This window comes from Erythrolamprus reginae, chromosome 1 (genome assembly GCF_031021105.1).
Source record: "Erythrolamprus reginae isolate rEryReg1 chromosome 1, rEryReg1.hap1, whole genome shotgun sequence".
Taxonomy (NCBI): Eukaryota; Metazoa; Chordata; class Lepidosauria; order Squamata; family Dipsadidae; genus Erythrolamprus; species Erythrolamprus reginae.
The window spans coordinates 49,963,172-49,981,141 of record NC_091950.1 but is presented as its reverse complement, the minus strand read 5'-3'; the positions used below and the strand labels follow the sequence as shown (position 1 = coordinate 49,981,141).

Here is a 17,970-nt window from a genome sequence, read left to right as displayed (position 1 = left end):
CTGGTGGATCCCTGGCCTGCAATAAGGGAGAGGTGGTTCTAGGAGTTAAGAGGGCTGCCTCCAGTCTCTGCTCCAACGCTTTAATGCGCCTCTCTGCCTCCTTCATTGATGAAGATGCTTGGGCCTTAGATTTGTCCTTGGACTTCCCCTTGCCTTTATCCTGAGGCAATACACTGGGGGAAGATGACTTCTCAAGGGTCTTTTCCTCCATACTCACAGTTCACAGTTGTTTTTAAACAGCGAGCTTAAGAGACACTTGACAGACACGACTGTCAATGGCCAAATATCAGCGAAAAATGGCGTCTAGGCAATTTAGAGCATAATGCTGCCCAGTGACAGTTGGTCGCGCCCAGTGATTGGGCGGAGAGCAACATTACCCGCCCAATCATGGCGGGCGCGGGATTCCTTGCCTTCAAAAATGGCGTTCCCGCTTTTTCTGCCGCTGACAGGTCTCTGGGAGGCTCGCCGGTAAGGGCCCTGCCCCCCCCACGCTCGAATCTGACAGCCGTTTCAAATAGCCGATCCGCGCGGCTTTTCCGGCTCAGCGAGCGGCTTGCGGCGGCGGCGGCGGCGGCTGTCAAATTAGCCGCCGAACAGCTGAGAGGCGCTGGCTGGGCGCCAAACCCAAGCGCCTTCGTTCCCGGCGAAATTCTTGCCGTCCAAGCTTCCCAGTGAGGGGGGCTGACCCCCTCACCTTCAGCTGGCAGCCGGGTATGGCCACTGAGGCCGGGGACCCAAGGCTGAGTTGCTCCTCGCTGAGCATAGTACCCACTGAGGGAAGGGAAGCTCGAGGAGATTCACGGTGGGGGTGATTCTGCCCGCGGAGGGCAGAGACCCCTTGAAATCCCTTTCCTGATTCACAGCACCTGCAAAAAGAAAGGGGAAAAAAACCCAGAAAAATTAATAATTTATTATTACTATCATTATTAGTATTATTACTATTATTATTACTACTATTATTACAATTATTATTAATGCTTCATCAGAGAAGCCAACTCAACAGTCTCTACACTAAGACTGAGTTTTTAAAACTGAGGTATTGGGGGCTGCTAAGGGGCGGTGACTACCTCATATTTAAATATTTAAATTAACTCAGTCTCTACCAATAAGATTGGTGAATTACCCATGTTGGACTCTCCTTCCAGATGCAGTGGAGAATTGTATGTTTGTGTAATCAAGCAAATATAAGATAACAGTATATAAGTATAAACATTACATACCGCCAGGCATGGGGGAGTTGAGACACCTTTCCCCCAGGCTTTTTTATATTTATGTTTGGGTATGTATATGTTGTTTGTTTGTTTTTTAATATGATAGGGTTTTATGTGCTTTTTAATATTAGATTTGTTTTCGCTGGAATATTGTTTTTATTATTGTTGTGAGCTGCCCCGAGTCTTCGGAGAGGGGCGGCATACAAATCTAATAAATTGAAAATTGAATTAAAAAGGTACAAATTAAATGGAACATTAGGACAGGGATGGTAGGCACATTGGTGCACTTATGCACATCCATTATAGACTCTTAGGGATGGGGTGAAGTCAACAGTAGACAGTCCAAGGTTAAAGTTTTGGTGGTTTGGGGAAGAAACCACAGATTCTGATAGTGTATCAAAGTATTGACCACTGTTGTTGAAGTCATATTTTCTGCAATCGAGCTTGGAGCTGCAGTAGTCATTGACAGATTACGACATTGTAGCAGATAATTTTATGTACTACACTTAGGTCAGACTGATGGTGGCGAAGTTCTAAGTTGTCTAAGCACAAAATTTCAAGTCTGGTGGCATAAGGTATTTTATTGCAAGTAGAAGAATGGAGGATTCTTCTCGTGAAATATCTCTGGATTCTCTCAATTGTATGAATGCCTGATATGCAGTGTGGGTTCCAGATACATGAGCTGTATTCGAGAATTGGTTTAGCAAATGTTTTGTATGCTCTAGTTAGTAGCACAATATTACCAGAGACAAAACTCTGCAAGATTAGGTTAACAACTCTTAATGCCTTTTTGGTAATGTTGTTATAATGGGCTCTGGCACTTAGATCATTAGAGATAAGTACTCCAAGGTCCTTAACAGAGTGAGGGTCATCTACAAGGGTGTGTCCTCCAAGTTTGTATTTTGCATTCTGATTCTTTTTGCCAATGTGTAAGACAGCATTTGTTGGTTGAGATTTGAAATTGCCACTTGTTTGACCAATCTGGCACATAGTCAAGGTCTTTTTGAAGGGTGATAACATTGTTGGTGGGATTAAATAGTTTTACATTATCAACGAAGAGAACACAGTTGCTTACAATATGATCGCAAAGGGCATTTATGTAAAGTATAAAGATGCACTTTGTTAGTCTAGTCCTACATCTTCAATCCTGCTTAACCTTCTAGCCAATTTACTCGCCACAAATAACTCTGCTGTGTTGTCCTTATAAATCCAAGAATTGGAATATATGTTGGAATGGAAATCTAGGAGCTATAGTTTCTACACAACTGGGGAAGAAAGTTTCAGCTGGCAAACAAAAATGCAAATTTATATGTATATGTCCAAAGCTTTGTCTTAATTACTCATGTTAAGTGTTGTAGTTGGCTCTGGCCCAGCTCCTGCCCCAAGGATGTGGAGGTGGATGCAGGGGAAACATCAGCATGTCATAGGCCTGTTTTATTGCCGACAGAGTCAGGTAGTGCAGTTTCCTCGGACGAAGAAGGTGGGAGTGACTTGGAAGAGGGGGGCTTGGCACACAGCCCAGGAAGCCAATCTCCATTATCTTCGGTCGATTCGGATGCAGAAGTCTTGGACCCACACAGGCGCAGAGTTATGCGTAGAAGAGACCAATTGAGGACATATTACAGGAGATAAGAGAGGCCACCTGTGTTTGGGTGGGGCTCTGGTAATTAGAGCTGCTGATACAAATAGTAGCGTGTTGATTTGGCCGTTGTGGAAGATTATCTGATCGCAGTTCTTCAGGACTGTGCTTTGCTGTTTTCCTGACTTTGTTTGTTGATTTTTCACGCCTTTGAAACCAAAGCAGAGCAAAGTGTGTGTGTCTCCCTTCATTGGAAGAAGGAGGGCTGTGACGTTTCTTCACAGCTGCTAGCTAAGTACTTAAGGACTGATTAAGGGAATTGTACAGCCTACAAGGTTGTTTTGGGATGAGTGCTCTTTGCAATACAAAAAGGGTGCTTTGTTTCTTTTGAATTTTGTGATAAAGAACATTGTTTTGAATTGTCTGAAATTTGTACCCTTGAATTTTTGGGAGGCTCATACCAGAGAGCCCGGCAGAACATTAAGAAGGAATAGTGCATAGTTACCCATCTCATGCAGTTTCAAACACATCCTATGATCCCATTACAAGGCCCTAAACTTCATTCTTGATCCAATTATAGAATTGACAGTGATTGAAATATTATATAATAAAGCTAAAAAATATACAAACCTACTTCATGTGCCACATGACCTGTGTTTTCTTGGAGTCCATCTGGAGGCTTCTGCAGCATAACCTGTTCCACACAAAATTAGTTCATCAAAACTCACACGAATATTTGAGAGCCATTTTTAAAACCATGTCATCTGTCCCCTGCCTAAAATTACTCTGGAACCTTGCAATAATATATTGTCACATGGATTGCTTGAAAAGGTACCATACAAATAATAGAACCACTGAGCTGATCCATTATTTTCCTGTTTTTCCAAAAGACCACAGATCCTATCAAGACATCTCACCCCTGCCTCTTCAAAAGGCAACTCAACTATGTTTTTTTCTTGAGGAAGAAATGTGTTTTTTGTCTCCTTGGAAAAAAAGATTTTGCTTCTCATCCAAGGAGCTTCATTAGTTCTGATGAACAAGGCAAATAAAAGAACCAAAGTATGCATGGGGTGGAGGTGGGATGCTTTATTCGTCTATTAGCCCCCTCCAAAATTCCCCGACAGGACAGAATGTTCCAAAGGACAGGCACTAAAGCAAACATGGCTCTTTTCCTAGAGCTACCAGCTGCTATTCCTTGGCTGATGGGATCTGGACCTTGTCTCTTCTATCAGACAAAGTTGAGCAAGCCAATGCAATCACGGTTTCTCATTCCTAAAGATGCTATTTAAAGGGGCTACTTAAAGCCTATATCTGTGATGGCCAACCTATGGCACACACGGCAGAAGTGGCATGCAGAACTTTCTCTGTAGGCACACACACCATTGCCAGCTGCACTTCCGGTTTTCGGAGTGCATATGTGCACCAGCCAGCTGGTCTTCGTGGGTGTCAGAGCACAACCTGAAAATGGGCCCAAAACCAGGTCATCTTCCAAATAGTTACTGAGATGGTTTTCAGGCCCCAAAACACCCTGGTTTTTGTGCCATTTTCAGGCCAAAAATGACCTTAAATGGCCCGGAACACCCTCCCAAATGCCTTGAAAATGGCCTGAAAAACAACCTGAAAATAGTCAAAACCACCCAAAAAAATAAAAACAACTATGCGCACACCGGACAGCTAGTCTTTGGTTTCCAGAATTCTGGCACATACATATGTTCATGCATGCATGTGTATTCAGAGATCAGAATTGCCCCCACCCTCCTTGCCTTTCGTAAACTTCTTAAAACCTACCTCTGTCGTCAGGCATGGGGGAATTGAGATATTCCCCCCCCCCGGGTCTATACAATTTATGCATGGTATGTTTGTGTGTATGTTTTGCTTTTTAATAAGGGGTTTTTAGTTACTTAAATATTAGATTTATCATACATTGTTTCATTGTTGTGGTGAGCCGCCCTGAGTCTGCGGAGAGGGGCAGCATACAAATCTAATAAATCGATCGATCGATAGATCGATAGATCGATAGATCGATAGATAGATAGATAGGCAGGCAGGCAGGCAGGCAGGCAGGCAGGCAGGCAGGCAGGCAGGCAGGCAGGCAGGCAGGCAGGCAAACAAACAAATAAATTCAAATTTGGGCACTCGGTGCCGAAAAGGTTCACCATCACTGGCCTATATGATATGAAACCTGCACAAAATTTGAATCTTTATTTTTCATACAGCTGGAACATTTAAAAACAATTTTTTATTATTGATTTATTTAATTTCTATAGTCACCCATCTCAATCAAGGTGATAGTTTTAACCAATTAAACCATGTAACTCTTGGGTGTTTGTGTATTTTTGTTGCTTTTTAGTTAACAAAAAAGGAGAAATAGTGATGGTGATACATACATTGTCAAAGATGAAACAGGGAACATATAAAAAGTGTTTTAATAACAAATGTGAAATATGACAAAGGAAAAAAAAATTGCCTAATGCAAATATTATTCATGCATGTATGTATGTATACAATACAGAGGTGTGAAACTGACAGCCTGCGGGCTGGATGCATCATACAAAAGCCACACCCACATCCCCCACAAAGGGGAAACATATCACAATATGTCATGTGACAGCAACATAGCTGGCTGGACAATTCTGGGAGTTGAAGTCCACATGTCTTAAAGTTGCCAAGTTTCAGGTCTCATGCTTTAAATCAGTGGTTCTCAACCTGGGGGGTCGGGACCCCTTTGAGGGTCTAATGACCATTTCACAGCCTAAGACCATTGGAAAAGACAAATTTCCCCTAGTGTCAGGAACTAAAGCTTCTATTCTGCAGCCTTAGAACATATTTTTACAATCCGATCAATTAGGCGTTTACAGTGGGGGGGGTTCATGATCTTCCAGTCAGTTTAAAACTCTGTTGGGAGAATTGGTGCTAGACTTATGGTTGGGGTCACCACAAAATGAGGAACTGTGTTAAGGGGTCACGGCATTAGAAAGGTTGAGAACCACTGCTTTAGATGAATAACCCTGATAACAAAATATTGGGTGCGCTTGAAAATCTCACTGTGGAACTTTCAAAGAAAAGACTTCCTCCCCCCCCCCCTTCTTCCAATCTTCAGGGCCAAGAAGGGTTGTAGTTAGGAGAAGCAACATTCTGTACCTTGAAATTGGCTTCACAGATTGGTTTTGTCTTAGATTCCACTGTACATTTCTAATTTGGAGAAAAGAACCAATAACTTTGTTAATGGTAATAACTTTACTAAAATACTGTTTTTTTAAAACAAAATATTGTTTTATTATAATATATTTTTAGCAGTGCAAAAACTATTGTTCCTTTTTTTTAGAAGAAGGTAACAGATTTTAAAAAAATATTTCCACAACTTGGTATTCAGAAAGTGATCTTCCAGAATATAAGCTACTTATAAATACCATAATGGTTGACCGGGTTCTTTGCTATGAATTTCTATACCCTGTTTTAAAATGTATTATGATGTAATATCTTAAGGTTACCAATGTTTTTAATGTTTTTTAATCTTAATTCGGGAATCCAGTTCCCATCACCATGGACACCAAGGTCAGGATGACAAAATTGGACAACTACGGTTTGTTCAATGTATCTGGCCTATAAAGTTGAGAAATGGTACATATTTTCTATAGCTGTTGGCAGCCAGTTCTACACATTAACAGGGTGTGAAATGAAGACCTCTTTTCTTTTGGCTGCACTATTAATCCACTCTACTGGTTGACACAGGCCAAAGTAGATAGATGTCCCAGGACGATGTTGCAGGATCCAATCTGGGTGGATCACTGGGACCAGAGGTTTAGTCTTCCATGTTTCCAGACTTAGGAGGGCTGATTTATCATTAGTTTATCAAGTATTTAGGAGGGGAGGGCTTGACAGTACAGTATTCCCTCGATTTTCGTGGGTTCGAACTTCGTGAAAAGTCTATACCATGGTTTTTCAAAAATATTAATTAAAAAATACTTTGTGGGTTTTTCCCCTATACCACGGTTTTTCCCACCCGATGACGTCATATGTCATCGCCAAACTTTCATCTGCTTTTAATAAATATTTTTTTTAATAAACTTTAATAAATAAACATGGTGAGTAATAATCTAAATGGTTGCTAAGGGAATGAGAAATTGCAATTTAGGGGTTTAAAGTGTTAAGGGAAGGCTTGGGATACTGTTCATAGCCAAAAATAGTGTATTTACTTCCGCATCTCTACTTCGCGGAAATTCGACTTTCGCGGGTGGTCTCGGAACGCATCCCCCGCGAAAATCGAGGGAACACTGTACAAGGAAACAACAGCCAATGATTTAATAGCTGGCCAACAATAACTAAATCAATAACTCCGAATCAATGTCTAAAAAGAAACACACAACCAGGCACTATGTACATGCCACAAAAAGAACCCAAATGGCGGCATCTGGGCAGATGGGTGGACCCTCGTGCTCCCTTTGCGACCGGCTCTCCGACGACCAACTTGCACCAACCAGAAACATTTCATCCCTGGTTCCATTATGAGTCCAAAAGCTTGGAAGACTAAACCTCTGGCCCCGAGAATTCATAGTCTCCCAATTTCTAGCTTGTTGTCTTAACCACTATATTAACCACTGGGTCTCTGCCAGATAATACAAAATATTATTCTACTTCAGTATGTAACATTGAATGTAAAAAAATATAACAATGATTTGTTTTATAAATTTTGCAGAGTATTATATATTTCATATATTACCATATATATTATGGTACTCAAGGGGGAAATGTAAGGAAAGGAAAATAAACTTTTTTACCATGAATCTGTCTCCGAGTCCCTCCATATAGTCTGGAAACTTGGTAAAATCCATTAGAGTCTAAACAAAATTGGGTGGGGGTGGGGAGAGAGAAAACCTTGTTGAAGGATGACCTTCTACCCAATTCTCATATCCAAAGTGGTGGCGATTTCTTCAGCCTTGGTATGTTTTCATCCATTATTGTACATAGCTGGAAGTCAACCATTGAAAATGAATGACCTTATTGTCTACTTGTGCCTTTTTTACCCTGAAGAGGGGTTTGGAGAAGCCCAACATCTGAAAGAAGTTTTAATGTTACTCCCACCTATTGTGGCTCAATACGGAGTCTGCCCCAAATAGCTGGTGGCCCCTAAACCGTTTGGGTTTGACAATTGCGTAGAGGGGATAAAAGCAGAAAAGCTTTTCCTCTCATTTTTCATGGAGCCTGAGCATAGTCAGGAAAGAAAGTTCAGTGGTACCTCTACTTAAGAACTTTTCTAGATAAGAACCGGGTGTTCAAGATTTTTTTGGCCTCTTCTCAAGAACCATTTTCTACTTAAGAACCCGAGCCCGGAAAAATTTCCCAGGAAATTTGAGAGCGGCACGAAGGTCCAGCCAGTTTCCTGCCATTCCCCCTTTAATCCTGGCCATCTCGGGCTTTTCTGGGCGGCCAGAGGAGCCTTTCAGTGGCGCTTAAGGAGGCTTTGGCAGTCCAGAACGAACGAAGCATTTTCCTTTCCAAACGAAGCATTTTAAACCTCTGCCAGAACCCAGAGAAAACTCTCCCTTCGCTCTGGGCAGCCGAGGAGTCACCACAGTGAAGGAAAGGCACCGGCTACGAAGCGAGTAAGCAAGAGGGGAGCCCTTCAGCATGGGAAGGACTTGGCAGCAGGTAACAGCAGCAGCAGCCAGTGTATGGAAGGCAGTGTATGGGAGGCAGCCTTACGCCGGGTGTATGGGAGGCGCATGCTCCTCCTCGCCGCCTGAGTCCCTTCTGCAGCGACTGTCCTCTTCTTCTTCCTCCACCTCCTCCCACCCAAATTCCGAGCTTTTCTTTCTTTCCTAATGGGTTTGAACCCATTATTTGCTTTTACATTGATTGTTATGGGAAAAATTGCTGTTTCTTAAGAACGTTTCTATTTAAGAACCTGGCCACGGAACAAATTAAGTTCTTAAGTAGAGGTACCACTGTAACTGACAACTGGTGTAGTTGTGAGAATGACAAGAAAAACAAGTTGGAGCAGAATTGCAGGAGATGGAGAGAAAGACTTCCCTGCTGTGGCTCCTATGCTTCACTTTATGGTGTTCTAAAACTTTTTTGGGTGTGTGAAAAATGAGTTGGCTATTAAGAGTAATACCTAGTTTACATTTAACACTCAATTTTTTTTTCAGAGAATGAAGCAGACTGCCTCCCAGATGAGTTAACCTGACTCATATCTACGAAACCTGGTACATGTATTGTAAATTAATCAGAATCATTCCAACTAGAATGAGCCTACCTTTCAGTTAACTTTAATACACTCCAAATGCAAGCCTATCAAACTTGCAAGACAATCAGACATCTAGATGTGAGTGAGGTATCCAACATCAAGACGATCATTCCATGCCATGTTATAATTGTTGCTATAACAGCATGCTATGGAATATTCTCTATTATGACATCACTCATCAATATGAAGTTACCCTTATAAGAGTATCAGTATTTTGTGAGAAAACCATTTGAAAACTATTAACAAAAATATGAAGCATTTATCAATGCAAGGGGTTATAATTATGGTCTCCAATGATAGTATTTCCCACTTGACTAAGGGTTTACAATAGAAATGTAAAAATAATACATGCTGCAAATTCTTAAACTGAGCCAAATTCCTTAGCTTTCTGACCAAGACGCACTAACAATATTCAGTATTCTATTTGCACTTCAGCCATTTTAGAAGAAACATTTTATATCATGAGTGTTGTTTATTTAACTCAACTCTGTTAAAAATCACTTTGATAGCTTTGAGCAGTCTACTGGAAGAATACGAGAAGTGATTTATTCCGTTGCAAATTCCTGTCATCTAGCAGTCATTCCAGTCCTCATTAGGGCTTCAATGAAATGTTAATATTGAACGTTATTTAATAATATACGGTATATTTGATTTCTGGTCGACTGGTTTGGTTTAAACCATTTCAAATTTTAACTGCCAGAAAAGTGGAATGCATGAAAGGAATTCACATGGTAGGTTTGTGAAAAAGCGAGATACAAATGCACAGGATGCAAAGAATTTGAATGAAACCACATTTTTTCCCTATTAGGATTTATAGCCAATTAGAAGAGGCAATGTAAGATTGGATTTGGAAAAGTAAAGATAAAAGTAAATAATAGGAAACTGAACACAACAGGGGAGCACAATCTGAGGTTAGTTGGGGGAAAGATCAGAAGCAATGTGAGAAAATTATTTTACTGAGTAGTAGTACATGCTTGGAACAAACTTCCAGCAGACATGGTTGGTAAATCCATAGCAACTGAATTTAAACATGCCTGGGATAAACATATATCCATCCTAAGATAAAATACAGGAAATAGTATAAGGGCAGACTAGATAGACCATGAGGTCTTTTTCTGCTGTCAATCTTGTTTCCAAAGCTTTTTATACAAAACTTTATTATCCACAATTGGACTAGCAAAAACAAAATTGGATGTTTGATCATGGATACAACTGTGTGTTGTTGCCTTTATGGACATTTATTGAAATTAGTTTAAAATGGCTTGATATCTAGAATTGTTAACTGAAAAGGATTGAATAGAACTGAATTGTGATGTAACCCTGCTGGGGAAGGAGTGACATACGTAAACTGCTATAACATTTTATCTACGATAATTTTTTCTCTATTTCATTATTTCATTATTTTTATTATTTTTTAAAGAACTTTTTAAGGGGTCGCGTGCCATTAGAAAGGCTGGGAACCACTGAACTAGAACAAAGAACAGTAAGGGGACCAGAGGCTAAAACACATGAAGAATGGTTGCAGGAATCGGGTATGCCTAGTCTTCCAGGGGGAAAAAAATAGCAAATGTTCTGAAATCTAAATCTCTTCTTCAAAGCACCTGAAGCCAGACAAGAAGCAAACCAGAAGTGGGCAGCTAAGGTGGAACGGTCACGTGTGCTTGATCCCGTGGCTCCGAGTGCTAGCGGAGTCCAGTGCAATTCTGCTACTGCAGCTGCGCATAGAATTGCAGGCGAAGAAGCAAGTGTGCCTGTTTTGGCGCAGTTTCAGCACACGGAAGCAAAAAAAACCCGCACCAAAACATGGGCGCACCTGTGTCTCCATGCACGATTCTGCTATCTACAGTAGCAGAATTGTGCTGGACTCCACTAGCACTCAGAGCCACAGAGACGAGCACACGTGACCGTTCCACCTTAGCTGCCCACCTCTGGTGGAAACTAATAATCAAGGAGAGAAGCAACTTAGAACTAAGGAGAAATTTCTCGAGAGAACAATCAGTGGAACAGCTTACTGCCACAGAAGTTGTGGGTGCTCAATCAGTGGAGGTGTTGAAGAGACCGGACAGCCATTTATCTGAAATGGTATTAGAATCTCCTGGTTGGACTAGAAGACCTCCAAGGTTTCTTCCAACTCAGTTATTCTTAAATAAAACCAATGTGGATTTACCATACTGCCTATTTCTGCTTTGAAGTACCAAAAGTATTTTTAGAATGTTTTTGAGTTTTTTAGGACACAAATTCTGAAGATTCCTGTACAAGTTATTATATTCTACTCTTATTTTAAACGAGATGCAGTTATTTAGCCCTAATTAAAAAGCACTAGTTATTAAATATGTAAATAATAGTCATTTGTCTCAAGTTAATTTTGAACATTTTTATTTCTTGATAGTTCCAGAGTAGAACCATACATGCAAAACTGCATTAGACACAATAGATTTACAGTAGATTCTATTCTATGTTAAGTGTGGAATTTAGAATCTTTTTTTTTACAGTATAAAAAACTAAACATCAACAGGTTGGAATTCTGATTTTAAATATTCCACAATATTCAGTTCCAAATACCTAGTTACCAGGTACTGTGTGATACAGGTCTTTAATTATGTAACTTCAGAGATTTAACCATAACATTTGCAGAACTGGATTTCCCACCGACTCCCTTTCTGTCCACCAGCACAAAATCCTGCCATAAACTACCCAAATAATATTTATTTGCCAATGTACAGGGTTATATATCAAGAAAGGACATTCCCTCAATGGCATCCCACATTACCTAGAAAAGCAAATGTAACAAAAATAAAAGAATAACATCTTGAAAAAATAAATATAAAGAAGGAATGCAGACAAATGTCATGAATTTTTCAGCAGGTTAACATTCATAATATACAAAACATAACTTATTCAAAGCCAAGGGACAAAGGGAACATCCACATTTCTTTCAGATAATTGGGCAGTTAATCCACTTCTTCCATACGTGAAGTGTCATCATCTCCTTCCAGGGGTGGCATCTCCTCGGTGACTGCTGGGCTTGCTTCCTCTGTAGTGGCATCATCTTCATCTATGCCTGTAATAAAGGGGACACAATTACTTTACCCATTAAGTTCTCCCAGCACTCTTCTAGGACGCACCCTAATTTTTACCAAGATTAACTTACCCAAACCAAGTTTGATCATTCTATAGATACGGTTGGCATGTGTCTGTGGGTCCTCTAGACTGAAGCCGGAAGACAAAAGTGCAGTTTCGTACAGAAGAATGACCAGGTCCTTCACCGACTTGTCATTTTTGTCGGCTTCTGCCTTCTGTCTCAGTGTTTCAATGATAGAGTGGTCAGGATTTATCTCCAGATGCTTCTTCGCAGCCATGTAACCCATTGTGGAGTTGTCCCTGAGAGCTTGGGCTTTCATAATCCTCTCCATGTTTGCAGTCCAGCCGTATGTACTGGTTACAATGCAGCATGGAGACGTAACCAGTCGGTTGGAAACTACAACCTGTAAGAATTAATATTTCAATCAGAGAAAAGCCCAATCACCATAGAAAGCTACATTTCACTTCCTTTAAAAAAAACTTTCATTTTTGAACAAAACCCTCAGTTGCTATTTGACTAATCTTTGGCATACGGAACTTGTAAAAGAGAGCATGTTTGTTTTATAAAAGGGCTTGTGGGCAAAAACATCTATTCATTTGCAATGGAAGCTTAACTATACCTACCTTCTCGACTTTCTTTTCAAGTATATCTTTCATGATCTTGCAGAGACTTTCAAACTTGGCTTTCTTCTCCTCCTGTTTCTTTTTCTCCTCTTCGTCTTCAGGAAGCTCCAGGCCTTCTTTTGTTACTGACACCAAAGTCTTCCCCTCAAATTCCTTCAACTGTTGCACACAATATTCATCAATAGGTTCAATCATATAGATTACTTCCAAGCCATGTTTACGAAGTCGCTCCACAAATGCAGAATTAGCCACCTGATCTTTTGTTTCACCTAAAAGAAAAAGATACCTTCAGCAAAGTTCAACAGAATTTTAACCAATTTATGGCACCAATTTTTAATGTGAGTCTACCAGACAACCATGATCATGGTAACCTACTAAGTGGAGACACAATCAAGACTAAAGCTCCACAAGAGCCGTGGGGGTGCAGTGGTTAGAATGCAATATAACTCTGCTCCACTCACTGCCAGGAGGAGTTTGATTCTCACTGGCTCAAGGTTGAGTCAGCCTTCCAAGGTGGATAAAACGAGGACCCAGAATGTTGGGCCAATAGGCCAAATCTTGTAAACCATTAGAGAGGGCTGTGAAGCAGTATAAGAGTCTACGTTCTATTGCTATTCCTCATTTAGCAACCATAAGCAAAGTAGTTGCTAACCATGACTATTCACAATATCACTTCAACTTTTCTTTGTTTTACAGACTTGCAAACATTTTTTCAACATAATGGCATAGTTGCTAAATGACGACCACCTGTAAACATTACAATTGCAATTAAGCCCCAATCAGAAGGAAAAACCCAGATAAATCTGAAGATACTCACCAGTAATGTAGTACACATGCTTCTGATTTTCCTTCATCCGAGTGCAGTAATCCTTTAGTGATACCATCTCATCCCCAGAGGCAGAAGTGTAGTATCTTAATAACTCTGACAATTTCTTGCGGTTTTGGGAATCTTCATGAATGCCAAGCTACAAGAAAGATCCATTTTTGTAAGCTGCATGCAAACATTTATGGCAAAATTGAAGTAAATGTTTCAAATCAACGAACCTTAATATTTTTGGAAAACTGTTCATAAAACTTCTTGTAGTTTTCTTTATCTTCTGCCAACTCAGTGAAGAGTTCTAAACATTTCTTGACCAAATTCTTTCGAATCACTTTCAGGATTTTACTCTGCTGAAGCATTTCACGTGAGATATTCAGAGGCAAGTCTTCTGAATCAACAACACCTCTCATGAAATCTGTAAATAAGATTAAATTATAACCGTCTTTTCATTTCTCAGGGTAGCTTAGAAAATCTCTTAAGATATACAGGCTTGTAAGGTAAACTTTAAAAACTCACTTCTGAGCCTAAAGTAGAACACATTTTCTATAAATAAAATGCTAGCTTCCCTTTCAGAAAAGTTCCTGCCTTCATTCCATTATTTTGCCAATACTGATTTCCCCTTTCTTCTGACTTTCTACTTTCTCCTTTCTACTGATTCAACTTAAGTTTTGTGTGTGATGATTTTTTTTCAAATAGCTACTACACTTAACTAGATTAACTATGACCTATTTTCGACCTTGTAGCGATCTGCAACTTTTAACAGATAAAGAACTACTTACTCAAATATTCAGGGATTAACTCTTCACAATTATCCATGATAAACACTCTGCGTACATATAATTTGATGTTGTTCTTTTTCTTTCGGTTTTCAAACAAGTCAAAAGGTGCACGCCTTGGGACAAACAAGAGTGCTCTGAATTCAAGCTGTCCTTCCACAGAGAAATGCTGCAACATTAAGGAAATTAATTAGCAAAAATCTTTGGCATAGAATATCAAACACATATAAAATAAAATTTACATTGAAAGATTCAATTTGAATTTTACAGTAATAATATCAGATGGAAAATATTCTTCTAAATTTATGTTTAAACTATGGGGACTATGTCCATATTATTTTAAAGTGTTTACTTACAAAAAGGGTCAATGTATTTTAAACACAAGCCATTTTATATTTTGATATGCCACCAGTTTTGTCTGTGTTTCACCTAAAATTTGTATTACAAACAAATATCCCATTCCCAAAAGAATAAATAATCTTACTTTGACTGCTAAGTGATCCTCCCAGTCATTAGTCAGACTCTTGTAGAATTCACCATATTCCTCATTAGTAATATCATCTGGGTTTCTGGTCCAAATTGGTTTGGTCTTGTTCAGCTCTTCTTGGTCAATGTACTTCTCCTTGATTTTCTTCTTCTTTTTCTTATCTCCATCCTTCTTTTCTTCTTCCTCATCAGAACCAACATCTTCAATCTCTGGTTTGTCTTCAGGCTTTTCTTCTTTTTCCTTTTCTTCTTTCTCTTCCTCTTTCTCATCTGCCTCATCATCACTCACCTCTTTGTCACGCTCCTTTTCTACCTATATTAAGCATATAAAAACAGAAAAAGACAAGCCTGATAGAGCAAATTTGATAAATTGAAATATAATCTACACATAAATTATAAGCAAGGCAAAAGTATAAAGTCCTTTGTTCGTATTGCTATATCACATTATGAATTTAATTTGCTTCTCTTGCTAAAGCAGTTAAATTTAAAATTATCATTATCACCTTCAGAGCAATTCATTTAGGTAAATACAAAGTTTCAGATACTATTTTATTTAGAACAGGTTACTCACAAACAGAGTTATTGGATAGCCAATGAACTGGGAATGTTTCTTGACTATTTCCTTAATTCGTCTTTCTTCCAAATATTCAGTCTGGTCTTCTTTCAGATGCAGAATAACCTTTGTACCACGACCAAGAGGCTCGCCTATAAAATAAATTATTGTTAATTACTGTTGCACCAAAAGATCCATAAAACAAGGAATCAGTTACTAGTCCAAGACATACACTAATCTAGATTATGGCACTAGCAAAAATATCTGGTCTTTAATGCTGCATTATTCATAGCATTATTCTTTTGATGCATACAGTAAGGTTTCTTATTAGATTTAAGCAATTATTACAGGATATAAATTTAGTAACAAAGTATTTTGTTTCCACATTACTTCTTTCAGTGCTTTCAAACCTGACCTGACAGCTACAGTTTGGATCCCCCCCCCTAATATTAATCCTTAAATTATTGTAATTTGACTCTTACCATTGTCCAACCTAACGGTGAATGATCCACCAGCTGAAGATTCCCAGGCATACTGTTCATCATCATTGTGTTTGGCAATCACTGTCACTTTCTCAGCCACCAAGTATGCAGAATAGAATCCAACACCAAATTGGCCAATCATAGAAATATCTGCTCCAGCCTGCAAAGCTTCCATAAAAGCCTTGGTGCCAGACTTGGCAATGGTACCCAGGTTATTTATTAAGTCAGCTTTGGTCATTCCAATGCCAGTATCCACAAGGGTTAAAGTACGGTCATGTTTGTTAGGAGTAAGACTTATCTTCAACTCCTTTCCAGAATCCAATTTGCTTGGGTCTGTCAAACTTTCATACCGGATTTTGTCAAGAGCCTGCAAAACATCAAACAGCCATTGAATAAAATAAAATAAAAATGGAAATATTTTCTAGATCCTTACTTTTGTACAAATTGTACTTACATCAGAAGAATTAGAGATCAACTCTCTGAGAAAAATTTCTTTGTTGGAGTAAAAGGTATTGATAATCAGAGACATCAATTGAGCAATTTCTGCCTGGAAGGCAAAGGTCTCCACCTCCTCCTCCATTGGTTGATCTTGGGTGTGTACTTCCTCTGGCATCTGTCAAAAAAAAGGAAAGCCATCACATACTATTAAGTTTATGGCCGTTTTATTTTATTTGTCAAGTGTTTTATTTGATTTATATTTGTAATATAAAAATTTAACAGTTTATATACATACGTTGGGTGCTGAGAAGAGAGAACAATTGCACAGGGATGGTTAGGCCCACTGGTGTCCTTGTGCACCCCCCTTACTGACCTCTTAGGAATTGGGTGAGGTCAACAGTGGACTGTCGAACTCAAAACATTCGTGTAGGCAAAGAAGCCAAACAAGCTTCATTTTACAAGTTATTGGCAAGGCAGGAACGAAAAAAAAAAGGGGGGGAAGACTCTCCCTCGGTTTATAACCCACCCACCAAGCCAGCTGGACGCTCAGGAGGCGAAGAGAAGCCTCGAGGATTCCATAGCCAACCTCTGCGCCCCCTGCTGGCGGCCGAGCCAAACGTGGAATAATTCTAGAAATTGCTAGAGTCTTCTTGCTCCCACACATCCGTTTAGAGCCCCCCCTCCCTCCCCGCGCCGCCAGGAGCCAATTCTCTCGTCCACGCGGAGGCTGGTCGGTCGCGCGCCGCCAAACTCAGGAGAGCAGTTCCTTTCTCTCTCTCGCTCTCTCGCCCGCCTTCCCTCTCCGCGCCGACAGCCGCTTTCCCGGCCTCCCGCCTCCTTCCCCGGCCGAGAACATTCGTCGTCCTGCTTCCCCCCCCCCTCCCTCAAACCCCGCCAGGCCGCCATGCAAAGCTCATCCGTTCATTCATCCCTCGGTCCCAGGTCGCTTCTCCCCGTCTGGCTACCGGCTTCGCTTCCTTTGTAAGCGAATCTTGTGAGGAAAAAGCACCCCGTGTGTTCCCCTTCTTCACTTTTTAAAAAATGGTTTAAAAGTAACGAGTTTTTTCCCTCAGCGCGACCGGCTTGTCCCTTCGTCTCCTGTGAGGCGGCGCGAGCCAAACCGGCCGCTCTGTTGTGGCTGCTGTCCGGTTCCCGTTAGCCGTTTTTAAGGCCTGAAGTAAAACCCGTCCCTCTTGGAAAGTAGTTCTAATTTATGAGGGGGGGACGAGGGAAAAGCCTGGGTTTGAGCGTCCACCTCGGTCGCCAAGCGGCCGCGTCCTCACCTTTAACGGTGTGAAATCACCCGCTGCACGACTGTCCACCGAAGGAAGCCCGCACCGCCCTTAAACTGTTCGCGAACTGCACTGCGCGGAGCCCCCGCCTCCCGCGCCCTTTATATACCCGCGCCGCCGCCTCTTTCCAGAACCATCGGGAACCTTCACTGACAGGGAAGGGAGAGGGGGCGGAGACAAGGGAGGGGAGGGGCGGAGACAAGGGCCGGCGTTCTTTCGAACTTTCTCTCTCGGCGAAGAAGTGGGAGGAGTCAAGCAAGAGCGTGGGTGGGAAAGGGGCCTCGGTGACAGTGTACAATTCAATTGCTTAAGTCTTTGTGCGCGAGAATGCTCGCTCTCCCTGCACTGGGTAGTCGAGGTCCTCCTCGCGATTTAGTAGGC

General features: G+C 40.7%; 1 protein-coding gene across 1 annotated transcript; it reads right to left on the bottom strand.

The window, feature by feature from the left end:
* Positions 1–11,396: 11,396 nt before the first annotated feature.
* HSP90AA1 (heat shock protein 90 alpha family class A member 1) lies at positions 11,397–17,745 on the bottom strand. Its single transcript, XM_070752053.1, has 11 exons — positions 17,581–17,745; positions 16,314–16,472; positions 15,860–16,226; positions 15,396–15,529; positions 14,823–15,137; positions 14,342–14,507; positions 13,787–13,977; positions 13,560–13,707; positions 12,743–13,011; positions 12,189–12,522; positions 11,397–12,098 (listed from the first exon to the last, which is right to left on the bottom strand). The coding sequence occupies exons 2-11, from the start codon at positions 16,470–16,472 to the stop codon at positions 11,989–11,991; spliced, it is 2,193 nt and encodes a 730-aa protein (XP_070608154.1). The 5' UTR covers positions 17,581–17,745; the 3' UTR covers positions 11,397–11,988.
* Between the last annotated feature and the right edge of the window lie 225 nt (positions 17,746–17,970).